Genomic DNA, 24,890 nt, shown 5'->3' with positions numbered 1-24,890 from the left:
TAGTCTTACAGTGGCTGCACTGCATAGTTCAGAAAGCCTGGACAGAGGGACGAATTCCCGATGATTGGAGTAGAGCTCTCATAGTACCCATATATAAAAAAAAGGAAATAAAACTGAATATGAGAATTACAGAGGTATTTCCCTACTGAGTGTTCCTGGCAAAATCTATACAAGTATACTTGAGAAACGGTTGAGAAGAATTGTGGAAGAAAAGCTTGGTGAAGAACAAGCTGGATTCAGACCAAACAGAGGCTGTCAGGATCAGATCTTCACTTTACGACAAATAGTCGAGAAAGCATGGGAATATAACAAAGATCTGTATTTAAGTTTTGTCGATTTGGAAAAGGCATATGATAAGGTTCCAAGAGAGAAGCTATTCAATACGCTGCAGTTATATGGTGTCAATGGGATATTATATCAAGCAATACTTAGTCTTTATTTGAGTTGTAAGCCAGCAGTTAGAATTGAAGGAAGTACAGGAAGATGGTTTAATGTTAAATCTGGTGTGAGACAAGGATGTACGTTATCCCATCTGGTATTCATTATCTATATGGATCACATTATGAAGGAAAGTAGTATTAAACATGATATTAAAATTAGAGATGTTAATGTCAGCTCTTTGCTTTATGCGGATGATGTTATATTTCTAAATAAATCCGCTACAAGTCTGCAAGATTCTCCGACTAAATTGAATAGCTGTTGTAATAGATATGGTATGAAGGTCAGCAATAAAAAGACAAAGACAATGAAAATAGGCAGAATCATTGAAAATGTCAACTGTGTTGTGAATGGAGAACCTGTGGAACAAGTAAAACATTTCAGCTACTTAGGCACGATTTTTACTGAAGATCGTAAATTAAATATAGAAATAGACAACAGAATCAGCAAAGCTGGTATGGTGGGAAGTCAATTGAATAAATTCATATGGGATAACAGAGAAATTAGTCGGAACACTAAATTAGCTGCATACAAGACAGTGTTCAAACCACTTTTAACTTATGGATCTGAGAGCTGGGTCAGAAGTAAAACACTTGACCAAAGACTAGAGACCGCAGATATGAGAGTCCTGAGAAAGATTATAGGGGTGAACAGATGGCATCAATGACAATATCATATTAAAAACGAGGATATTAAGAAAGAACTTGTCATTGTCTGCATCCAGGAATGCGTTAGCAGAGCTAATCTCTGGTGGTATGGTCAGCTAAACAGAATGGGTGAGGAAAGATTAGCAAAACAAGTGTTCTCTGCCAGGTTGGCAGCAAAACGACCCCGAGGAAGACCAAGATATAGGTGGATTGATACGGTACAAAGTGACTTAGATGATAGAAATCTAAGATCTGATAATGTTGGAGTCTTGACAAGTAACAGACTGATTTGGAGGAAAATTGTAGATAGGAAGTTAGTAATGATATAATTGTTTCATATAGTACTATCATATCTGTACACCCCTTGTGGGTACATGACAGGAATTTGATTATGATGATGATGAATTTCTATAAAACGGCCTCGCCTACTCCCTATATGGGAACAAAAAAGCATTAGCTGATAAATTTCTATTTAATTATTTAATTTTTTTTTTTTTTTTTCGCAAGTAGATCCAGGGGGGGGAAGTGCCCCGTTTCCCCCGTCTGCGAATGTCCTTGCCTGGCCAGTTCTCTGCATTCCATAAAAGGCTATGTGGATGTCTCCTTCCAGTTATGTACTTTGACCCCCAAGAGATCCTCAGTTAGCATTAAAAAAAAAAATAAAAAGCAAGAAATGTAGATCCAATTTTTGACATATGGAAGTGATCACAAAAAAAGCTAACAAAAAAGTATTAACCTTCCATTGAATTTCAACCTTGTTCCTCTGTAATGCTATTGTGCATCATCTTGCTTTTTGCTGAAAAGAATAAAACACGTCAACAATGTGCTCATAACAAGGAATTGTAAAGACTTGCATAATGGTTGTACTCTAATAAATGATTTTTTATTTCTTGAAGCGTATTATCCAGTATTATTCTTGAAACTTTTTTTATGGTCCATAAAGATTATGATAATTTTCATGGTCATATATGAAACAGTATGTATCTTATATGTTCTTATCATAGTATAGCATAGATGCTATGTATTACAAATACTTTTGTAAGCTTCTGCAATTTCTTTATGAACTTGGGTGAATTTCTATCCAATGAAAATTTAATGAAATAAGTCAAAAATCTGCAAGTTTAAAAAATCACAGCAGGGAGCCCATAGTTCGTATCATGTGAATTTTTATTAAGATAACATTTATGATTTTACTTTTTTTTAAAAAAAATAAATTTATTATTGTTATTCTTTATTTTTGCTCTTAATTTCATTTACTTGTGAAGGCAGAATTTTATTATTCGTTTTCAAATTAATACTTCATGAATTTATTTTTATTATCATTATTAATAAAGTAATAGGGATTCATCCCACTAAACAAATTGGCCAGAAGAACACACACAATTTACATACACAATACAAATATCATTAACTGCCCTATCATATGCAATTAATAGGTTTCTATGAGTGATACATGAGCTATGACAGGCCACTGAGCCTAATACAAAAAGGAAGATGGGATGAGAAGTAAAAAGCTAATTATTATTATATTATTAAGAGAGACCTCCAGGGAGCCAGAGACTCATTGAGGGAGGCCACATACTATACACACACATCAGCTATCATACTTATTCTTGAATTCATTCACACTGCTTGCTCTCATAACATCCAATGGCAATCCATTCCAATCACGCACCACCCTATGAGAGAAAAATCTAGCCCTCACACCCTTCTTGGCGACCTTCATTCTCAGCTTTCAAGGATGCCCTCTCATCCTTTCCCCACCCTCCATAAATTGAAAAATTCCATCAAATGAAATCCTGTATGACCCTTTCAGAATTTTCTAAGTCTCAATCATATCACCCCTCTTTCTCCTGTTTGCTAGTATCTGCAGTCTACAAATTCTCAATCTGTCTTCATAATCAGTATTCCACAATCCTGATATCATTTTTAACACTCTCCTTTGTACTCTCTCCAATATATCAGAATCACAATGGAAACCAGGAGACCAGACCTGCGCAATAGTCCAAGTGAGGTCTTATCAAGGCCTTGTAAAGAAGCAAAATAACATCCTTATCTTTATATGTGAACGTTTGTTTCAGCATTGCAATTATCTTTTTTGAGTTGTATTTGCAATCTTTGTCACATGGCCCCTGAACTTCAACTTCCTACTATTAACACTCCAAGATCCCTAGCCTCATCAGTTTCCCACTAATATAATACGATATTGGATATCTAATCATGCTGAAGTGAATAACTTTACATATACTGACATTGAACAGACACCCATTTTCCCATGCCCACAATTCATAATAAAATTAAATAACATAATAAAGTATTAAATTAAGCTACCACCTTTCCATCCTCCAACCTTTTTCAAAAATTAAACTCACTTTATAACATAGTGATTCCATCAGTGAAAATATTCGAGCTATTTGCTTTCAGAATAATTTTGATCCAACAAGTGCCTTTCAGCAAATAAGATAGTTGACAAGTATTACAAATATTAGGAACTTAAAGAAATGTTCTTCTATTCCTGATTAAATTTGTTATCCTTGCACTGATAGGCCACTCTTCCATGAGTGTCAGAGACTGCAATAATTCATCCACAATGATGACCATCCAAACATCACAACACAAAAATGATCTAATACCCACACATAAGGTAAACTGGAGTTCATTCTGAAGCTAAGTTAATGCAAGCTGTTGCCTTCCCACATAACTATTCCAACTACTGAACATCAAAACTCATTAGTTCCATTCCCTAAAAAAAATACTATGCATTTCATACATGTTACAGCAAGTTTGTTTGATTAAGTTAGATTCGTATTTTTGTCGTCCTTTACCTAAGTGTGAGTAAACTTTTACTCAAATCACATAATCATGTTTATTTGCACCACCCTAACTGCATACGGAAGTAACACTACGGACCCTGTTTGTTTACTGATGAGGTTACAGAAATTTAGGAAAAATAGAGAAAAAGCATTAAAAGAGAGGACTAAACATAAGTAGAAATAAAACATAGTATAGCTGTTGTAATATAGATGGGAAATTCATGTTGGTAATATGTTATTTACATTTGGAAAAAAATTGATAAAAAAAGAAAAAGGGTAAAAAATTTAACACAATCACATGATGTGCAGACAAACTTTGCAATTTATTTGTCCAGAGGAATAGGAAAAAAAGCAGAAAACATGAGGTTGTCTTGTGACAGCTTGCATGTGAACATGACAGTTAAAATTCATAACTAAGCAACTTTACAAAAGTGAAAACTGTTTAAAACAATTTTGAAGAAATGGGATGGGCTTTTCAGATTCATACAATGTTTTGGATTAGTCTAAAGACAAATCAAGTCCATATGCAGCTTGTGTTAAAAAAAAGGAATTTTCTTGCGCTAGAAAAGTATTCTAAAACAACAATCTCAAGAAAACATACCCGTGAGGCTACCACTAGAGATCTTTTGCCTTCTGGACACAGCACCAATGACCAATGCGTTGAAAGATTAGAAGGTACTTCGACCAACCATTCTGACAGCATTAGCTAAAGAATAAACACAATAACATAAAATAAAAATAAATACACATGTTCACATATAAAACATATACAAATAAAGTCACATTACAACTATTTTGTAAGAAATATTTCCTAATACAAAGTGGTCCAAACTGCTATGAAAAAACATTATCTGTACATCAAATAATTATTTAACATACAAGATTTCCTATTTAATAGCAATGATTAAATATCACAAATACTCAAACTGAAAATAAGAATAAAGTTCTGACAGCATTTCTTAGGAGATGCACAGAACTTATGTCAGAATCAAACTTACAAATAATGCATGTATTATTTGTAATATTGTCCATTATGTAATAATACATGATACATATATTCATTGTAACAATGTCCTTGAAAGTGGGTATGACAAATTTCAAGGACAACTTTGCTGCAGATAGTATCAGTACACTTCAGGAAAGTTCCAAATAAAAATAATAAAATGTTAATTTTGATAGTGTTATGTGAAAAGTAAGAAATGGCCACTTCTCACACAATAAAGCTAGGGATATCTGTTCTAATGACACAGCTGTTCCACAGAATTCAGTTATCTTTGCATAAATTTTTGTCAGTGGCTATAGTCCTTAAAACTGACAATACATTTTCCCAATCTCTCCTTCACCTGACACACAAGATAAATCCTATCCCATATATTATTATTATTATTATGACACCTCCAGGGAGTCCAAAGACTCACCGAGGGAGGGCACCTACTCTACAGCTCTGTCTCCACCACTCAATTCACCAACTACAATCATCATCTACACTAACGCCATCTACCACCCACCACCCCTAGTATTTTCACAGACAATCACAAACATCCATGCCCATGGTGGGATAACCCACAGCCTTTTCCTTTTGGCTGGAGAGCAGATACGCTAACCATTCGGCCAAGCAGGCCAGTATATATTCAGAGCATATCTAAAAAAATAGCTGACATTTTTCAAATATAATCTTAGTGCCACTTTTAAAGCACACAGGGGAAGGAGCGGAAACAGGGTAATACAGACGTCATGGTACAACGGTATTACCCTATAGTCAAGAAATCATGGGAATGTAACAAGTCTATGTTTGAGTTTTGCAAATATGGACAAAAGTGAAAGGAAAATTCAAGGAAACTAGCAGTTTCCTTGAATTCAGTGCAAATTCAAGGAAACTAGAGGTATTAAGTGGAGATGCAGTCAACTATGTGTCTAGCCAGCTCTGGGGTGAATGAGAGTGAAGATCATGAATGGCTGAGTACAATTACCCAGGTTTCAGATCTGAATGGGTTAGTAATTACAAATATAGACCCAAGGGGATGTTGAAATGCATACACACGCACACACACATGCAAGAAGCATTACAAAAGGCATGGTTGCCAGAAAATGACAGCTACAACTACAGAATGTAAGGATACTGTATTTTCAGAGAGGATAGAATTTCAGATAGGATGGATATTATTAATGATAGTTGAAGAACTTCGACCAAAAAATATAAGTTAGGGAGACTTTTAGATTAGAGGGAGATGGGTCCATTTAATGGCTATCTGGTGTGCAATTGTTATGTTCCCATGATAGGACAAAATATATTGCTGGTTGTTGCTAAGACCAGGGGATCAAGGAAGACATGGATGCAATGCATCATGTCTTGACAAGGCAGGTGATTTGGAGATGATGGTAGACAGAGTTAAAGGCAGATTGGCACAATGAGAGCAGGCTGAGCAATTGTTATCGGGGACTTCAATTATAGGGATACAGACTGAAAGGAGAGAAAGGGCACATTCCAATGCCAAGATCGAAATAGAATTTATATAATTACTAATCAAATAGATAATTACCTGAAACATCATGTGGTAGAGTAGACCAGAAGTTTGAGAATGCTGGATCTGGTAATAGCATCAGAAGAGCTATCCATGACCACGGCAGCAACCCTGCCTGCAATCAGGGAAAGTGACCATACAGTCTTGTTCTGGGAAGTTGCTTTATATTACTCATATGTTAAGATTATTATTAAGATAATTATGAGAAAAAATTAGCTAAGCAGGTCAAAGTAAATACAAAAGTTTTTTGTATGTAGTAAGTAAGAAAAAATGATTATTAAATGATAATTCTGATCAGTGCTGATGGAAGGAAAGTGATAGAAGTAGATGAAATAGTTAATAAAGTGTCAATTTGCAGGGGGTGTAATCATCCACGTAGATGAAATGGAGATGCTCAGCATATTGAGTAGTATTAATGTGAATACAGCAGTGGGAATGAATGGCATGTCAGCATGTGTGCTACAGGAATGTGTAAAATATCTGGCAGTGCATCTGACAAAGTTGTTTAATTTAAGTCTTGGCTCTGGATATTCCAAGGGAGTGGAAAGAGGGTAAAATAGTTCCATTACATAAAGATGGTAGCAGCAAATTACAGACAAATTAGTTTGTCAGGAGTGGTGGTTCAAGTATCTGAAGTTAGTTAAAATTCAGGAACAGGCAGGTAGGAATATAATACTCTTATGGTGGGCAGCATAGTTTTGCAAAAGGTAGGTCCTACCTTTTACAAAGTCATGCTGTAGAAATAGATAAAGGGAAAAGCAAAACCATGCTGTAGCACTGGATAAATGAAATGACTAAACCATCACAACGCTGAACTTTGAAAAAGCAGTTGACAGAATACTTGGAAATTATTACATAAACTGATATCAAGCTGATGACATGAATGGGGGGGGGGGCTGACAGACAGATACCAGAGAGGTAGTATATGGTGAAGTGGAATCAAGGTGAACAAGGGTGACTAGTTGAGTGCCTTGGGACTCTGTACTGGAGTCACCATTCCAATTTGTATATAAATGAGATAGGGAACGATTTAAGAAGGGAAGCCAGTTGTTTGCCGATGATGCAGAACTGGAAAGAGTAATAGTTGATAAAGGTGATGTAGATATCCTGCAGGATCATTTAAGTAAACTGGCAGTGTAGGCAAAGGATATGGTTATCAATTCAATGTTGCAAAATGTAAGGTTATGCATTTTCGGATGAAAAGATTACACGCTTTTTATCATACTGATGATACTGAACTGCAGGAAGTTGACAAGGCTAGTGATTTGGAGATGATGGTAGACAGAGTTAAAGTACAGAGGGTAGATTGAAAAAAGTATTCGGATGTTGAACACAACGACAAAATATCAAGGTTATTATTCAACTTTATAAGGCTGTGATTCAGCAACATAGTGACTTACTGTGCACAGATTGGATCACCTAGGTTTCTTGCAGATCAGGAAGTGGTGGAGAGGAGCCAAAGACAAGTGACCAAGCTGGTCACAGGTCTGTGGAATGCTCCCCCATGAGGATAGGCTGAAGGTGTATGAGTTGCAGAGTATAGATGATAGGCAGAAGAGAGGAGACATGGTAGAAACTTATGTTACTGAAGAGATTTTATAAAATTGACACTAAAGAAATTTTTCAATGGATAACGATTACGGAGAGAACACGACGTCACCGATGAAAGTTGTGTAAGAGTAGCAAAAGTGTACAAGACCAGATTTTTTGCTTGAATGAGTGGTGAAAATTGATGTGGAATTTTCAATGGATAACGATTACGGAGAGAACACGAGGTCACCGATGAAAGTTGGTAAGCGTGAGAGTAGCAAAAGTGTACAAGACCAGATTTTTTGCTTGAATGAGTGGTGAAAATTGATGTGGAATGGATTCTAAGAGGTAGTAGTGAATGTCCCAAAAGTGAATGAGTTTAAGAAGGGTTATAACAGGTATTGTGTGAATAATGGTTAGCATGGATCTCCTGTGATGAGTCATTTGACTAAAAGGAGATAACTGTATGATAATAAGGTGCCAAGAGAACATGTCTTCAAATGCTACAATTTTATTATAAAAATTGTGATTTTCATGGAATAATTGTGTTGGCCATACCATTATAAATGTGCATGTGCGTGTCTCTTAGCTATGATAGTTATATGAATCCTATTAATTGTGAGTATATGGTACTGAAGTTAATCCTCTCATTCCAATTAAGGGAAAAAAAAATTAATAATCATCATCAAATCCCTGCCATGTACCCTCAAGGGGTATACAGGATATGATAGTACTACATGAAAAATTTACATCATCACTAACTTCCTATCTCCAATTTTCCTCCAAATCAGTCTGTTACTTGTCAAGACTCCAACATTATCAGATCTTATATTTCTATCATCTAAGGCACTTTTTACCATATCAATACACCTATATCTTGGTCTTCCGATGGGTCATTTTCTTGCCAACTTGGCAGAGAACATTTGTTTTGCTAATCTTTCCTCGACCATTCTGTTTAAGTGACCATACCACCTGAGATTAGCTCTGCTAACGCATTCCTGGATGCTGACAATTTCAAGTTCTATCTTAATATTCTCGTTTTTAATATGATATTGCCATTGATGCCATCAGTTCACGCCTCTAATCTTTCTCAGGCCTCTCATATCTGCGGTCTCTAGTCTTTGGTAAAGTGTTTTACTTCTGACCCAGCTCTCAGATTCATAAGTTAAAACTGGTTTGAACACTGTCTTGTATACAACTAATTTAGTTTTCCGACTAATTTCTATTTTTTTTTATATGAATTTATTCAATTGACTTCCTACCATACCAGCTTTGTTGATTCTGTTGTCTATTTCCATATTTAATTTACCATCTTCACTAAAAATTGAGCCTAAGTAGCTGAAATGTTTTACTTATTCCACGGGTTTCTCCATTCACAACACAGTTGATATTTTCAACAATTTTCTACTTATTTTCATTGTCTTTGTTTTTTTATTGCTGACCTTCATACCATATCTATTACAATAGTTATTCCATTTAGTCGGAGAATCTTGCAGACTTGTAGCAGATTTATTTAGAAGTATAACATAGTCCGCATAAAGCAAAGAGCTGACATTAGCATCTCCAATTTTGATATCATGTTTAATACCACTTTCCTTCATAATGATCCATATAGATAACGAATACCAGAGGGGATAACGTACATCCTTGTCTCACACCAGTTTTAACATTAAACCATCTTTCTGTACTTCCTTCAATTCTAACTGCTGACTTACAACTCAAATAAAGACTCAAGTAATGCTTGATATAATGCCACATTGACACCATATAACTGTAGCATATTGAATAGCTTCTCTCTTGGCACCTTGTCATATGCCTTTTCCAAATCGACAAAACTTAAATGCAGATCTTTGTTATATTCCCATGATTTCTCCACTATTTGTCGTAAAGTGAAGATCTGATCCTCACAGCCTCTGTTTGGTCTGAATCCAGCTTGTTCTTCACCAAGCTTTTCTTCCACAATTCTTCTCAACCGTTTCTCAAGTATACTTGCATATATCTTACCAACACTTAATAGGGATATACCTCTGTAATTCTCACATTCAGTTTTATTTCCCTTTTTATATATATATATATATATATATATATATATATATAGGTACCATGAGAGCTCTACTCCAATCATTGGGAATTCGTCCCTCTCGCCAGGCTTTCTGAACTATGCAGTGCAGCCACTATAAGACTTTTATACCACCATACTTCAGCATTTCTGATTGCATATCATCTACTCCACTGCCTTTCCACATTTCAAACCTTTGATGACTTTCTCTACTTCAAGTATGGATATGTATTCCTGACTGCATGCGTGCCTGGTCAGTGTTTTTTTATCACTGTGTTGTCATCACTGCTTGTTTCATTTAGCAAATTTTCAAAGTAATTACTCCATACTTCAAGGATATCTTTTTCTCTCGTTTTCATTTCACCTTTATCATCTCTAACTCCTTTTACAGCACTCTTTCCTCCATTCCTAAGCTTCTTCAACAACCTCCAGAATATTTTGCCACCTTCTTGATATTTATTTTCTATGTTCTTGCCAAAGTCCTCCCATGACTTTTGTTTAGCTAGTTTTACACAATGTTTAGCTTTCTTACATTTGTCTCTGTATTCTCTAAGAGCACAAGCTGACTTATTTGATAGAAACTTTTGATATGCTTTCTTCTTTTCCTTCACTGCCTCTTTAACTTCCTGTGTCCACCAGGGAGTTCTAATTTTTTTATCCTTGCAGACAACCTTACCACATGCCTCTCTGACAGAATCAATCAATGTTTTCTTCAGAGTTTGCCAGTGAATCTCCAAGGTTTGATTCCTGTTCTCAAACTCTTTCATTTTTTCTTCAATAATCTTTTTTGTATTTTAGCCTGCAGTTCACATCTGAGAGCTGCTCAACTTTTATTCACTTTAAAACTTTCTTACATGTTATTCTTTTCAATACGAAATTCAATTTTATCCTGCTCAAGACTAATTAGTGATCACTTCCAATTTCAAATCCTCTGTACACTCTGGTGTCATGCACCAGTGAGAAAACATCACTATCAACAATAACGTAGTCAATGAGACTTTTCTTATTGCATGCCTCTTCTCTCCATGTGAATTTGTGCACATTTTTATGTTGGAACTTGGTGTTAGTAATAAGCAGTCCATGTCCTGAGCAAAAATCCAACATGTATTTGCCATTATTATTAGCTTTGCTCTTTTCACCAAATTTTCCCAACTTTTCCTTTTTCATTGTGTCCGTAGCTTTCTCTAGAGCCTCAAAAAATTCCTCCACTTCTACCTTAGTAGAACCTTCTGTGGGACCATAGGCACAAATAAGTCTCATTGTCCAGTTCCCCATTCTCATATTTGCTCACATTACTCTACTTGAGACTGACTGCAATTCAAGAAGATTAGCCTCGTTTTTTGTGTTGAATACTATGGCTACTCCTTTTCCTTGATTGTCATTGCCTGAATATAACATTTTGTATTTATTGCTCAGAAAGATCTCACCAGTTTTTGTCTTTTTTTGTTTCAGTCACCCCTATTATGTTGATCTGGTACTTATCTAATTCCTCTGCTAGCTCCATTTCTTTGCCATTCAGGCTTCTTATGTTGACAGTACCTATCTTTAACTCTGGTGATGTTGAGTTGGGGGTGTGTTTTCAGATTTGTTCCAGTTCGCTGCTCGCCCTGGTTTCCTGGCGAAAACAACAGGGGCCTTGTTTAACCGGGCGAGGCCCCAGCCGGCATGAAATTTTGTCATGTTGTACCATCATTTTGTATTTTGGTTTAACCAATAGGAATACAATTTGGTGGGCTAAATCCCAAATTGCCAGCCCATCCTCGTTCGTTCAGTATCCAGGTAGATACCCAACAGGGTGCACCACGAGAAAGTGAGGATTGGACATTAGGTCAGAAGCCCTGGTTGGTTCTCAGCATTCCTTTAAAGGCTATGTGGAGGTCTCCTCTCAGTTATACAGCTTTGACCCTTAAGCACCTCAAAAAAAAAATATATATATATACCAAAAAAGAAAATGTGAATAAATTAAGAATATGTTAATTTAAAAGAAAAACATGCAGTATGCAAGGGCAGGCCTTTAGCAAGTATTTCATGATAAAATTTTGAAGGAAAATCAATCGATCAATCAATAAATTGATTGAGGGGCTTAGCTGCTTAACAAAATGACACCATTTTAATATACTTATCATAAAGAAAAAATTGAGTTCATCTGATTGCACTAGTTTTAATTTGTGTGTGTGTGTGTGTGTGTGTGTGTGTGTGTGTGTGTGTGTGTGTGTGTGTGTGTGTGTGTTCTTTTAGAAATAAAATCATCAACAGTATCCTGCTCATAAGGAAATTAAAAATCAGTTTATTGCTATACTATAAAGTTCACTGAAGGCTAAATATCACAAATTCTCATACTTGATCTGTCTTTTCTTATGAAATACATCCTTCACCATGTCACATGTTTCAGAACAATTAATTTTCTTTCTATATATGAAAATTTATCAGGAGAAAACCATTAGAAGCTGAATCTGCCATACCTAACAGCTCTACTGTAGTTACGCTCAGCTGATAACTCTTAAATGTTTCTTTCTATACAAAAGATTTTACATGAAAATAGCCTTATCAAGTTCTGAAATTCTCTGCATATCATTTTAAATTAATATAATTGTGCATTGAAAAGAAATAATTGTGCTTTTCTCACAGTATAACTGAATTAACAAAAGAAACTGATAATTATAAACACCAACGTTAAAAGTTGCACAATTTAATTCAATACTGTAGCCTATCTGTAACACACAGATAATCTACAATATGATATGGTATAATCAGGTATAAGGCAAGTTGTGCATGTTATCTCCACTATTATTCTTCTACTTGGATCACATATCATGAAGGAAAACAAAATTAAACCAGATATGGAAACTGAACATATTAAACTCAGTTCTTTATGCAGAAGACATTATACTTCTAAAAAAATTCCACTGTGACTCATTAGGCCTAAAGTGAATAATCAATAAATCTGGTAAAAAAATGCAGATACACAGAAAAACATTAAATGTATTTTCAATGAGAAATCTATAAAATGACTAAACACTTCATTCAATGTACACATTTTTTTTTTTTAAAGTGAAGAAGAAAATTCAAATATGTAAATACTCATACAGGCCACTGAATTAAAAACCTACAGCCCAAATTACAGCACATATGTTTGGTATAGATTCCACATGGGATTGGATTGCATCTATGTGTGCAACATACTAGGCATTCACCAGACAGTCCTTTAACTGGCACAGATTTTACAGAAGAGGACTTTGCTCTCAGATCTGTTTTTCTAACTTGTCCCACATGTTTTCAACGGGTTCAGATTGGGCTTTGTGGTGGCCAGGGAAGATGGAAGTTGTTGTCATGTTTGCTAAACTACTGCTGAACAATTCTTGCACAATGGACAAGAACACTGTAGTCCATGAAACAACTGTCATCTGCTGGATAAAAAGTCAACATCACAGGATGACTTAGCAACAATGTTCAGATATTTATTGGAAAACAATGGACCTTCCAGCAATATCAGGGGACACTTTCTGTACCAACAAAACATCTCCCACACCATGACACCATCTCAAGAACCTTGAGTTGTGTTTACAAGGCGACTTGGGTTCATGTGCTTCATGGGCTCCCACCAAACTCTCTGTGTACAAAACAATGTGTACCATGGCTCATCAGACTATATAACATGGGATATCTCTCCTTTTGAGAAACCAGTGAGCTCTGCTTTTTTCAAAATCGTGGCTCCAGTCAGATGAGCACCCACCATAAGCCTTTTATCGACCTCTGAAAGATCTCTGTTTTTCTCATTGTGATCAACACACATTGATGATTATTGACCAGCTGCATCCTTAAATAGTTGCCTAGAACATGTGTTGATCTACATGACTAAGTATTTTCATACATGCTGCATAAGTGACATTCACATACATCTGCATAAAGGTTTCTAATTCAGTGGGTGATATGTGTAGATAGATAACAGAACAGACAAATCTGATAAGGAGCTCAATGTATAAATTTATATCAAAGGAAAGAGAAATTAACAACAAAACCTAAACAGTTGTATACAGAACAGGCATGCCTGTTCAAAATAGATACAATTTTTCAGTGTTCAGAAACTATATTCTGTCTTGTATATGTTACCGCTAAAGTGCGAAAACCGTTAATGTGCACATTGCCTAGCTAATCTGCAGATTAACTGATTTGCTCCGTTAACGTGCGGAATCAAGAGTTTTCCGCATTTTACCTAGGTAATGTGCACATTAACAGCTTCCGTATCGTTAAAGTTCAAAAGTTTGTTTCTCTCATTTCCTTTCCCTACTCCTTCCCCCCCCCTCTCCCTCCACTTTTAGTTTGGTTTTTTAATAAGTAAACATAATTTTATCATATGTTTTTTTTTCTTAATTGTAATAATATTTTAAACCGTTTGATTCCTTGTATTATATTAATTGATTGATGATTGATTCTATCAACTAATTTGTTGATTGTTTGATTGTAACTTGATTCTTTAGATATCAAAAAATAAATAAATAACATTATCTTAATTTAAACATACAGAAACGTTGCTGTTGTTCCAGCAAAGATCTTATTTTCACTTTAACGAGTGCCTAGTAGGTAATGTGCAGATTACCTAGGTAATTTGAGAAATTAAACAATTTTCCACACATTAACGGATCACCGTAGTTAATCTGCACAATACCTAGATAATCTGCAGAATAACTGATTTCTGCACTTTAGCGGTAACATATACACAAGAAAACTGATACATGATACAGAAAGTGAGTTAGAAAGCTTTGATCAGCTGTTTTATCTCTATGATGTCATCACAGCTAATCTTAAGATGGAATGATCACGTAGAAAGAACAGAGAGGAAATGTTAGCAAAACAGGTGTCTGATGCTAGTAAGTAAACAGACCCAGAAAAAAAAAAAAAAAAAGAGCAGAAGTTACGACACCATCAACATAAGAAACGCTAAAATGAAAAAAAAAAGAAATGAAACTTATCAAAAGAATTCAATAAGTATCAGATCGACATAATAGGTATTACTGAAAGAAGATAAAACAGGTGAGATCATTCTAAGCAGCAAATACAAGATGTTATATTTAGGCAATAATGATCAGGAAAAACGAGTAGTAGCTAGAGTATTTAAGAGTAAATATGAAGATAATAATCTTGAATGGCAGGCAGTATCAGGTAGAATGATGTGGACAAATATCAGAATGGAGAATTAGACAAAGACTTATTTGTGCCTATGGTCCCACAGGAATTGTTTTATGTTCCTTTATTTTAGTGTTACACAGCGATCAGCATTCATTTAAAAATTTATGGAATTTACAACCGTGTTAAAAAAGACTTTTTTATTATCCCGACGTTTCAATCTTCATATCAAGATCATCATCTGGAGCATACATATATAAGACAAGCGGAGTTATATTATTAACTGTAAGCTAGAGAAACAATGATTTGATCACATGTTATTCTACTGGCATGACCTCTAGTGGAAAAAAAAAATTATAAATTACATCAAGCTAAATTCTATTTATGATGACAGGATTAAACACATCTTTCTTACAGATGGTTTTCTTTCAGAAACAACGTCCTATTTTTAGTATTACAATTGTTATTTAAGATACTGGATTTTCTACAGTCCTGTTTATAGTTGTTCTTAGTGAGGAAGGTTCCGTGGGTCGAATATATGCCTTCCATATGTTTGGGATTTTAAGACCATCATTATTGTTCAGATTGGGGTGGTTGATAATGATCTCACAAGCTTCCTTAAATTTCCATTCATACCATGTTTCAGTGTGATGTAGACAGTTAGTGCTTTTCCAGTAAATTCTGTGTAAGGTATTCAGGGCATGATCCGAAAGACCAGCTTCACCATAATTGTTATATTTAATGTGTTGTTTATGTTCTTTTTGTCTGATAGGAATTGTGCTTCCTGTTTCTCCTATATATGGTATGCTGCAAGTACAATAAATCCGGTATACTCCAGGGTGGGCTAGTGGATCTTCGGATGAGTTGAGCAAGCTTTTTAATTTTGCAGGAGGTTTAAAGGTGGCTCTGAGGTTGTATTTTTGTAGTACTCTGTTTATTTTGTCTGATGTTCCTTTAATGTAGGGAATGGTTATAGTTTTACTGTAATCTGGTTTCTCTTTGTTTTTCATTGAGGTTTTGTAGAGAATTTTGTTAATAGTGTTTTGGCTGTATCCATTTTTTTTGGAAAGTATTGCTGATAATTTTAAATTCGTCTTTCAGTGCCTGTTCACTGGAATCGATCGACTGTGCCCTGTTTTTTTAGTGATGATGACACCTAGTTTTTGTGTTGGGTGGTGGTAGGAGTTTATGTGTATATAGTCCCGTATGTGTCGGTTTCCGGTAGACAGTGAAGGAAAGATTGCCAGAGGGAAGACGTGTGACAAGTGTATCTAAAAAAAGGAGGTGTGTTATGTTTTTCAATCTCAATTGTGAACTGTATGCATTTGTGTGTTTGTTTAGGTGGCTAAGGAATGTGTCTAATGTCTGGCGGCCATGGGACCAGATCGCAAAAACATCGTGAAAGTATCTAAGCGAGACTTTGGGTTTTAGAGGGGGAGTAACTTAAAGCAAGTTGCTCAAAATGTTCCATGTAAAAGTTAGCAATGGGGTGGGGGGATAATGGCTGTGCCTTCTTTTTGTAGGTAGAAGGCGTTTTGCCATACAAAATAACCAGAATGTAATACATGCGCGAAGAGCGCTGTGATATCTGGAGGGAATTTGTTTTGTAGGAGAAGGATTGTGTCATTGATTGGGACATTCGTAAAGAGGGCAGAGATGTCAAAACTGACTAATAAATCATCTTTTTTCTACTGTAATGTCTTTGATGATGTTTATGAAGTGTTGTGTGTTTTTGATATAGGAGGGGGAATGACCTACCAGCTCCTTGAGTGTTGCTGCTAATTTTTTGGCTAAGTGATATGTCAGGCTATCAATTCCTCCAACTATAGTCTTAGTGGTGTGTTTTCTTTGTGAATTTTCGGTAGCCCGTAAATTCTTGGGGAGCGCACATAGTGCATAAATAGTTTTTTGACCGGATCTTCGGGCCATGTGGTAATTGACTTAAGTAGTTTCTCTGTTTTGTTTTTTATTCTATTGGTTGGGTTGTAGTTAACTAATTGGTATGTGTTATTGTCAGAGACCAGCAGATTCATTTTTTCTACATAAGTGGTATGGTTTAAAATAACGGTGGCATTTCCTTTATCGGCTCTGGTTATTACTATGTTCAGATTTGTTTTAAGTGATTTTATCGCTGTTTAGTTATGTTGCTTGTTAACATTTTGTTATGATTTAAAATATTGGCAGTTTCTAAATGTATTTTGTCTGCTATGTTATTTGGGATGAATCTTAGGCCTCTTTCAATATTACAAATAAATTCAAGTTTGTTTATCGATTTTGGTGCTATAGCAAAATTTAAACCTTTGTTAAGTATAGAGATTTCGGCTTCGTTTAGAGCGTGGCATTTTATTGATGTTATTGATACCTGTGGGCGATTGGTGGCTCCTGTTGTTTCTTACTTCTGGTTGGTTGTTGTTGTTGTTCACCATGGAGAACTTTGAATATGGCGGCTGATTTTGTTGTTCTTTTCCATTTTTTCCTTTAGTAGCTGGTTTTGTGTAGCGCTAGGTTCTTTCTGGCAGCTTGGATCGGCTCTCTGAGTAGTGTTTTCTCCATGCGGTGGTATATTCGTTGGTCCTTTGTTGTGGTGAATTTTCTCTTTAGCCTGATGCAATTAGGAGTGATATTGCTGTCCCTGTACCGTTTTAAAAAAGCTAGTCGATTGATCAAATTCGAAACTTGATTCTTAAGCTTACCGTATTGATTGCATCGCTTGTGGGTCGAATCTCCATTTGTTTCTCTAGCTTACAGTTAATAATGTAACTCAGCTTGTTTTGAATATTTATGTATGCTCCAGATGATCTTGATATGAAGATTGAAACATTGGGATAATAAAAAAGTTTTTTTTAACACAGTTGTAAATTCCATAAATTTTTAAATGAATTTTTTTATGCATTAGAGAAAGTAGCCGACATAATGAAGAAGGAAAAGTTGGTCCATGTTGGAGATCTAAACATCAGAATATGAAATAATTACCAGACATACAGAAATTTTGGGAAAATTTGGAGAAAAGTAAACTTATACTGTAAAAGAAATCAGAGATGATAAAGGTGACATGAAAACTGAAGATAAAGATATTACAGATTTCTAGAGTAATTACTTTGAAAAATTGCTAAATAAAACAAGCAGTGATAGCATGGGGGGTAGAAATATACAACAAAATTAGCAAAACTGGTATGGGAGAAAGTCAACTGAGTAAATTTATATGGAATAAAAGAGAAATTAGTCAAAACATTAAGCTATATTCTGTCTTGTATACAAAAGACTGTGTTCAAACCAATTTAAACTTATGAATCTGAAAGCTGGGTTAGAAATAAAACACTTGATCAAAGAGTGGAGACTACAGATATGAGAGTTATGAAAAAGGTTCTGGGAGTGAAAACATATGGCATGAATGGTAATATCATTAAAAGTGAATATAATAAATTTAGTTTAATCCTTTATCCAAGTGTGAGCAAACAAAGTTTGCACCTGAAAATATCTTCAGGACTCAGGCAAGGTGGTGCAACTGTTGGCAATTCGGAGCAAAGGTGGACCAAGCTCTCATCACTCCTTGTCTCAGTATCTCCCACCATGCAAAGCACATCTCCTTGCAGACATGTATAATGCTATGCATTTAGGGAAGGGCCACTACCCAGACCAGTTTCGACCTTTATTGAGGTCTCGTCAGTGGGAGGCAGACCCAGTAGTGGTGACACTAAGGCAGAAGCAATGGAGAGGTCATATTTACCTATATGAGTTGCCAACCGGTGTACCACCTTATTATTAAATTATTCTGGATTTAGAGAATATATTAGGAAAGAACTTGTTAGCAGAGCTAATCCCAGGTGGTATGGTCACTTAAACAGTATGGGAAAGGTAAGGTTAGAAAAACAAGTGTCCTTTGCTAGGATGGCAGGAAAAATATCCAGAAGACCGAGATCTCATTGGAAGACAGAAATATAAGATATGATAATATTGGACTCTTTTTCATGTAGTACTATTATATCTTGTACAGCCACTGAGGATAAATGTCAGGAATTTGATGATGTGGTAGTATCTTTGAACAATGTCATGTGAGATATGACAATATTGTAGACCTAAAAAATTACACATTATTTTAGAAGAAAATTATTAATACCAAGCTAGAAACACAAAATTAATTATGCTGTATTATCACAGAATCAGGTACATTCATCGAGTATATATCAGAAAATGATGATATAAATTAAAATATTGGATGGATAATCACAAGCCAGTGCAATGTTTTGTTATAGATTTGTACATATTCTTACACTTTATTTTCCTCCTTATTTACCTGATTTTTGTATGACCTAGGTAGCTTTCGTGGTATTGAAATCCACTCCATTTCTTCCAAATCTTCCTCTTCCTCCACTTCAGCATATTCATCTTTATTTTCAGTTACAAAATCACTTTCAGCTAATCTTCTGGCATGATTTACATAGTCATACCTTTTTCTGGAGAAAAATAATAAACAATATGCAATTTTTGGAGAAAATGAAAATATTACTGAGCAAACATGAAAAATTACAATACCTTGATGGACCCCTGATTTCAGTTAGGATTTCTCCATGACTGCAGGTTGGAAAGAGCCCAGCTATTCCTGCCTAGAGCCTTTCTTTTCATTTTCTTCCACTTTCTTGATCACCGGGTCTTCCCACCTTAAGGCCAGTCTTCCAGGTTTCCTTTTGGTTTCTCTTGGATACAAGTTTGTTACTCCGACTGTCCATCTGTTGTCTCATTCTGGCGAGATATCCTACCCATCTACTTTTGCTGTTGTATATTGCTTTTATTACATCTACGAGTCCAGACTTCTTCCTGATTTCTGTGTCTTTTTCATGGTCTATTTTATTTATGTTGCACATTCTTCTTTCTATTGCATGCTGAGTTGTTATTAAGCTTTGTTCTTCTTTTAAAGTTGTGTTCCATGTTTCACTGCTATAAGTTAATGCTGGTAAGATGTGAGTATTGAAAAGATATGCTCTTATATCTATGTTTTGGTTGGTAATTGTTGATTTTATTTTGTTGAAGGCCATCCAAACAGTGTTTTTTCTCCTTGCTATTTCATTTGATATGTCGTTATTCATTTTTATACTGTCCAAGATAGATGTAATAATCATCAACTTTTTTGATGGTGTAGGATTCTAGAATGATGTAATAATAATCTTTACAGTATTAATTTTTTCCCCATCTTGTTTTGTGTGAATGTATTTCCAATCCAATTTTTTGGCAGTTTTGGCTTATGTCATTCACATTGATTCTAAGAGTTTGGGGGAGAGTAAGATATTAATACCACATCATTGGCGAATAAGAGAATATTTAACATTTTACCATCAATATTTATTCCTCCTTTCATGTCAGCTTTTCAAATGATGCTATCCAGAGTACATGTGAAAAGATTAGGTGATAAAACATCACCCTGTACTCCTCTACCTAAATTAATTTTAATCAGGTGATTGAAAAGAATGATATTTGTTGAACCCTCTTTGTAAATATCTTTTATGAGCTGGATAAATGCTATTTCTATTCCTTGTTCTATTAAAGCTTGGAATACTGTGCTATATTCAACCATTCAACAGAGTCAAATGCCTTTTTTTAAAATCTGTAAAAAGAAAGCAAAGTGGCATCTGGTATTCTCTGCATCTTTCTGTTAGTTGAGTAATAGTTTGAATGAGATCTATTGCCAAAAAGCCTCTTTTGAAACTAGCCTGTTCTTTGCAGCTATTTTCACCGATGAAGGTTTGTATTCTGTTTAGAATGACTGTGGCAAATATTTTATATGCATGTGATAATAGACAGATGGGTCAGTAATTACCAGTGTCTTCTTTATTACTTTTTTTATGCAGAATTATGGTCTTTGATGTTTTCCATTCAATAGGTGCCTTCCTTAATTGCATATATTGAGTAAATCTTTCTGCTATGCTAGAGCTTTAAAAAATACTCGTCCACTCATTTTTAATTCATCCGATTTTATACTGTCAATTCCTGGTGATATCAGTCAGTTTTCACATGGTGGATAGCCATTTTTACTTCTTTAGAAACTACATTAAGATAGATGAAATACTAAATTGAGATTACCAGCATCATACAACATTCACTTTGCAGTACTAGTAAAAGATCTAAATGTACCAGTAACATGATTATTTCTCACACTTTTGTAATCCATAATGTCATTCTGTAACTTGGTAATTTAGAAGACATTCTAAAAGAATATCTTTTTTTTTTCTTTTTTTTTTATGAACAATTAAGCAACTTTAATTCACTGATGAGACCTGAAGACAGAGAGAGAGACAACTCTCACTATAACAAACTTATAAGGACTGAATAAAGAGTCATATAATGAAAGGTTTGCTATAATGAATTTTCTTTAGATCAACACCAATGCTACTGGTGATTCAACCAGGACTTTCTGGTAATGAGCATACTTACTATACAAGACATTTGTCTACAGTATCAGTTGCCTGTTCAGTTTCATTAATTTGTATAAGATTTAATTAAATCAACTCAATCTTGATTGTAAAAATAATATAACTATTATTACATTAATACTTGGCAGTTGAAAAATGAGAACAGCAAGTTTTCTGAGATTATAGACCAACTACAGAAACAGAGGATCATCATTAAGTAGTACAATATTGCAGTAGAAGTGATCACCACCACAATTTCGATGCTTGGTAAAAGGGATGTCAAAAGACCAGGCCATGTGTGAGTCTTATTTACAAGAAGGATGACTGGATTCACTGGTTGGTTTGTTGTACAGATCACACCAAAGCAACTAAGGACAGACAGAACTGTATTATACCTGTAAGCATTTGTATTCTTGGACTAAAATGCATACTATGAAGGGTGAAGAACTGAAGTTTCTGAGAGAGAATCTCTGCTAACTCCATGAAGCTGGTTAACTTACCACAGGCAAAGAAATCTAAATAATTACATTTGAAAGCAATGATCTGTGGATTATCTGTCTAAAGATCTCATCTTCCCTTTTCACATTAGGGTCAGTGGCCTGTACAGCCAAGTAATTTAGCTTCTTAGAAACCTGATACTGTTTATGATAAGGAGATTAATCCTACTGCATTTCTTCTATGGCTATGAACTGTGTTTCTCGCCAGTTTGCCTGTTTTTGTGGAATGAAAAACCTGCAAAACAGGCAAACTTGCCAGGACTGTTTTCAGGAGGGAAAATCCTACTGTCTAACTCACCTTCAACTAAAAAGGACTGATACAAATTTCCAGAAGGGATTTGAACTCAGATCTTTCCAACTAGATGGCTTTGCCTATACTCACTGAACTATGGAAGCTGTCCAGTAATCTACTGTTTATCTGACCTTCAAAAACAACGACCATTCAAATTAACCAACTCTTGCATGTCAACCAACTTCTGGTACAGCACCATGTAAGAAACTGTACTTCAATTATCTGACTCATCAATTTTCAGAATATCAACTGTCTTCATAATATGGTCAGATAAATGGTAGTTTACTGAATTTATCCAAAGATCAGTTTTTGAAATCCCATGGTGATAGTTTAGAAGTGGTCAGAGCAGAAGACTAACAGATTTACTATCTCACTGTCAACTAATATCACTGGCTTGTTGCTGTAAATTACAATTTTGCCAAATAATAAGTGCCATGTGAACTGTTAATTATATTAACAAGTCATTTAGGAAACAACTCACCTCTATCACTCTACAGTAGTAGCAGAACTGATGTGGCATTTTCAATTTCCATACGTGTCACAATCTAGATTTGATGCCGTTACATTTCTATTCATCCCAAAAAACATCTCATGATAATATTCATCTATCAATATGATGTCCATGTTTTGGGATGAGGGCTTGATTATGAGGTTTCAAAGTGGGGGGGGGGGGAGAAAAATGTACATATTAGCATATGGCTGTCTGTAATGCAAAAGTAAAAACATCTTTCTGAATGTTTCTTTATTTGCTTCTCATAAGATGGCATTTTAGCAACTACCATATTTATTATATTAAAAATAAATAAATACATTTAGACACTTAATAGTATGTTAAAATTATACTACATCGGTAAGAATATAAATATAGAAACATTTAAATTATATTTAGCCCACCTAACATACAAATGTACTATTGGTTTAAACAAAAAACCTTTCATGGGTGAGAGCTACAAAAAATGTTTATCTGCCCTCTGTTAATGTGCTTGTTATTTTCTACATAATATTACAGTGTTATATCTTGTGGTATTCTGCAAATCTTTCCATATAATATTTTTCACTTACTAAAGACAGATGACATGGTGGCAACAATAGGTTCAATATGCATGTACCAGATAGCCTGGGTTGATGGACTAGATGGTATGACCTGCCACAATAACAGACTACCAGTGATATGTTGCAATTAACATCCCAAACAAGACTGGATTGGGATCATAGTATTTAGCAATAATATAGTTTAAGTTAAATGTAAGGTAGTTAGTTTTCAGTTAGAATAAGCTAGGCTAAGAAAGTATGAAAAGTCGTGCTTGGAAAAATAATCAATGATCAGAAAAAACTGGTTTGACTGACCGAATCTGCGGCCACCCTGACCTGGCGTTAGCGAAGTGTCGGACTCCATTATTGCAAGCATATGGCTGAAGTTATATAAGAGGCCATAGTTGGCTAGATGCGTGGCCAAGTAATGCTTCACATGCATTGAAAACTGAATGCCTTTAAGTCAGAATTCCACCTAGCCACCACAACAATAGTGATCATACCTTGTGTGTTGAACGACACAACTAGCCTGTGTTGCTATTGTACTGTTATGGTGCAATCACTCTGGCAATGAAGGGCCACTAGAATGAAAGCATCAAGGCAACCATTGGCTGCAGCTTCCTACACACACCATTCAGGTGTGATGTGCAGGCACCAAATCATGCAGATGACCTAGGTAATGGTCTGGATGTTGTGCTTAGAAGAGTAGGAACCATAATGTGATGTATATTAACCAATAAATATTATGAAATATATTTCAAAATGATATATGTCGAAATGACAGTGCATAAAAATAGATTTTCCTTTAGAAGATAGCCTCCTTTCCTATTTGATACATGTATACTGTACACTGAGTTATATGTAATATGATCAACATATTTTATACTGTATAACTGTAAATTGCAGGTTAATATTAACATGTGAAATGAAATACACATCCCAAAATACTTTCAAGTTATAGCCTCACTAGCAAATGACACCAAGTGTCTCTTTTCTAAATCATTTAAGGAACTGAACAACGTAGATCCGATTATAAATTAAATTACACTTTAATAAATATTTTCGATATTTTGGCAACGTCACGTTGCCATTTTCAAAAGGAACTTAAAAAAATGTAAGTTACTGTGTTGCAGGCAGTACAACACAGTAACTGAGAATGAAGAGATGAAGCTATTTTCTCCTAGAAGTCCTGATGGTCTGTTGATGTATGCCTCCCAAATTTGGAGAGTTTCTTAGAGCTGAGGCTAATTCCATAAATAGTCTTTCGAATTTGTATTTACTACGGTGTATTATTGTAGCTTTCTTCCACCATATTTTGTGGCATGTATCCAGAGCATGGTCTGCAAGACCAGAATGGTGAAAGTACTTGTGAAACCGGATGTAGTCCTTGTGTTCAGAAATTCTGATATTCGCTGTCCTGCCTGTTTGGCCAAAGTAAGACAGTTTACAACTGCAAGGGACTTGGTATACACCTGGTAGGTCTAGGGGAAGTGGTTGGTCTTTGGTGGAGCAGTCCCCTAGACCTACCTGGT

The 24,890-nt window shown here is 35.2% G+C and overlaps 1 protein-coding gene across 5 annotated transcripts in view; it reads right to left on the bottom strand.

Annotated features, from left to right (window-relative positions):
- The window catches only part of Snup (snurportin-1), a 121,589-nt gene that overhangs the window by 71,834 nt on the left and 24,865 nt on the right, over positions 1-24,890 (bottom strand). For all 5 annotated transcript variants that reach the window (XR_016549336.1, XM_090403562.1, XM_090403560.1 and 2 more), the window contains exons 3-4: positions 19,428-19,587; positions 4,500-4,604 (exon numbers count right to left, since the gene is read on the bottom strand). Coding sequence is in view for 4 of the 5 variants with exons in the window: in XM_090403562.1 (XP_090259688.1) it covers positions 4,500-4,604; positions 19,428-19,587 (265 nt within the window). In the remaining variant the exon portion in view is untranslated. The remainder of the gene's footprint in view (positions 1-4,499; positions 4,605-19,427; positions 19,588-24,890) is intronic.

Source organism: Typopeltis vanoorti, chromosome 14, assembly GCF_054136105.1.
Source record: "Typopeltis vanoorti isolate ZY-2024b chromosome 14, IOZ_Tvanoo_1.0, whole genome shotgun sequence".
In the NCBI taxonomy this organism is placed as follows: Eukaryota; Metazoa; Arthropoda; class Arachnida; order Uropygi; family Thelyphonidae; genus Typopeltis; species Typopeltis vanoorti.
This window is presented reverse-complemented; position numbering and strand designations above follow the sequence as displayed.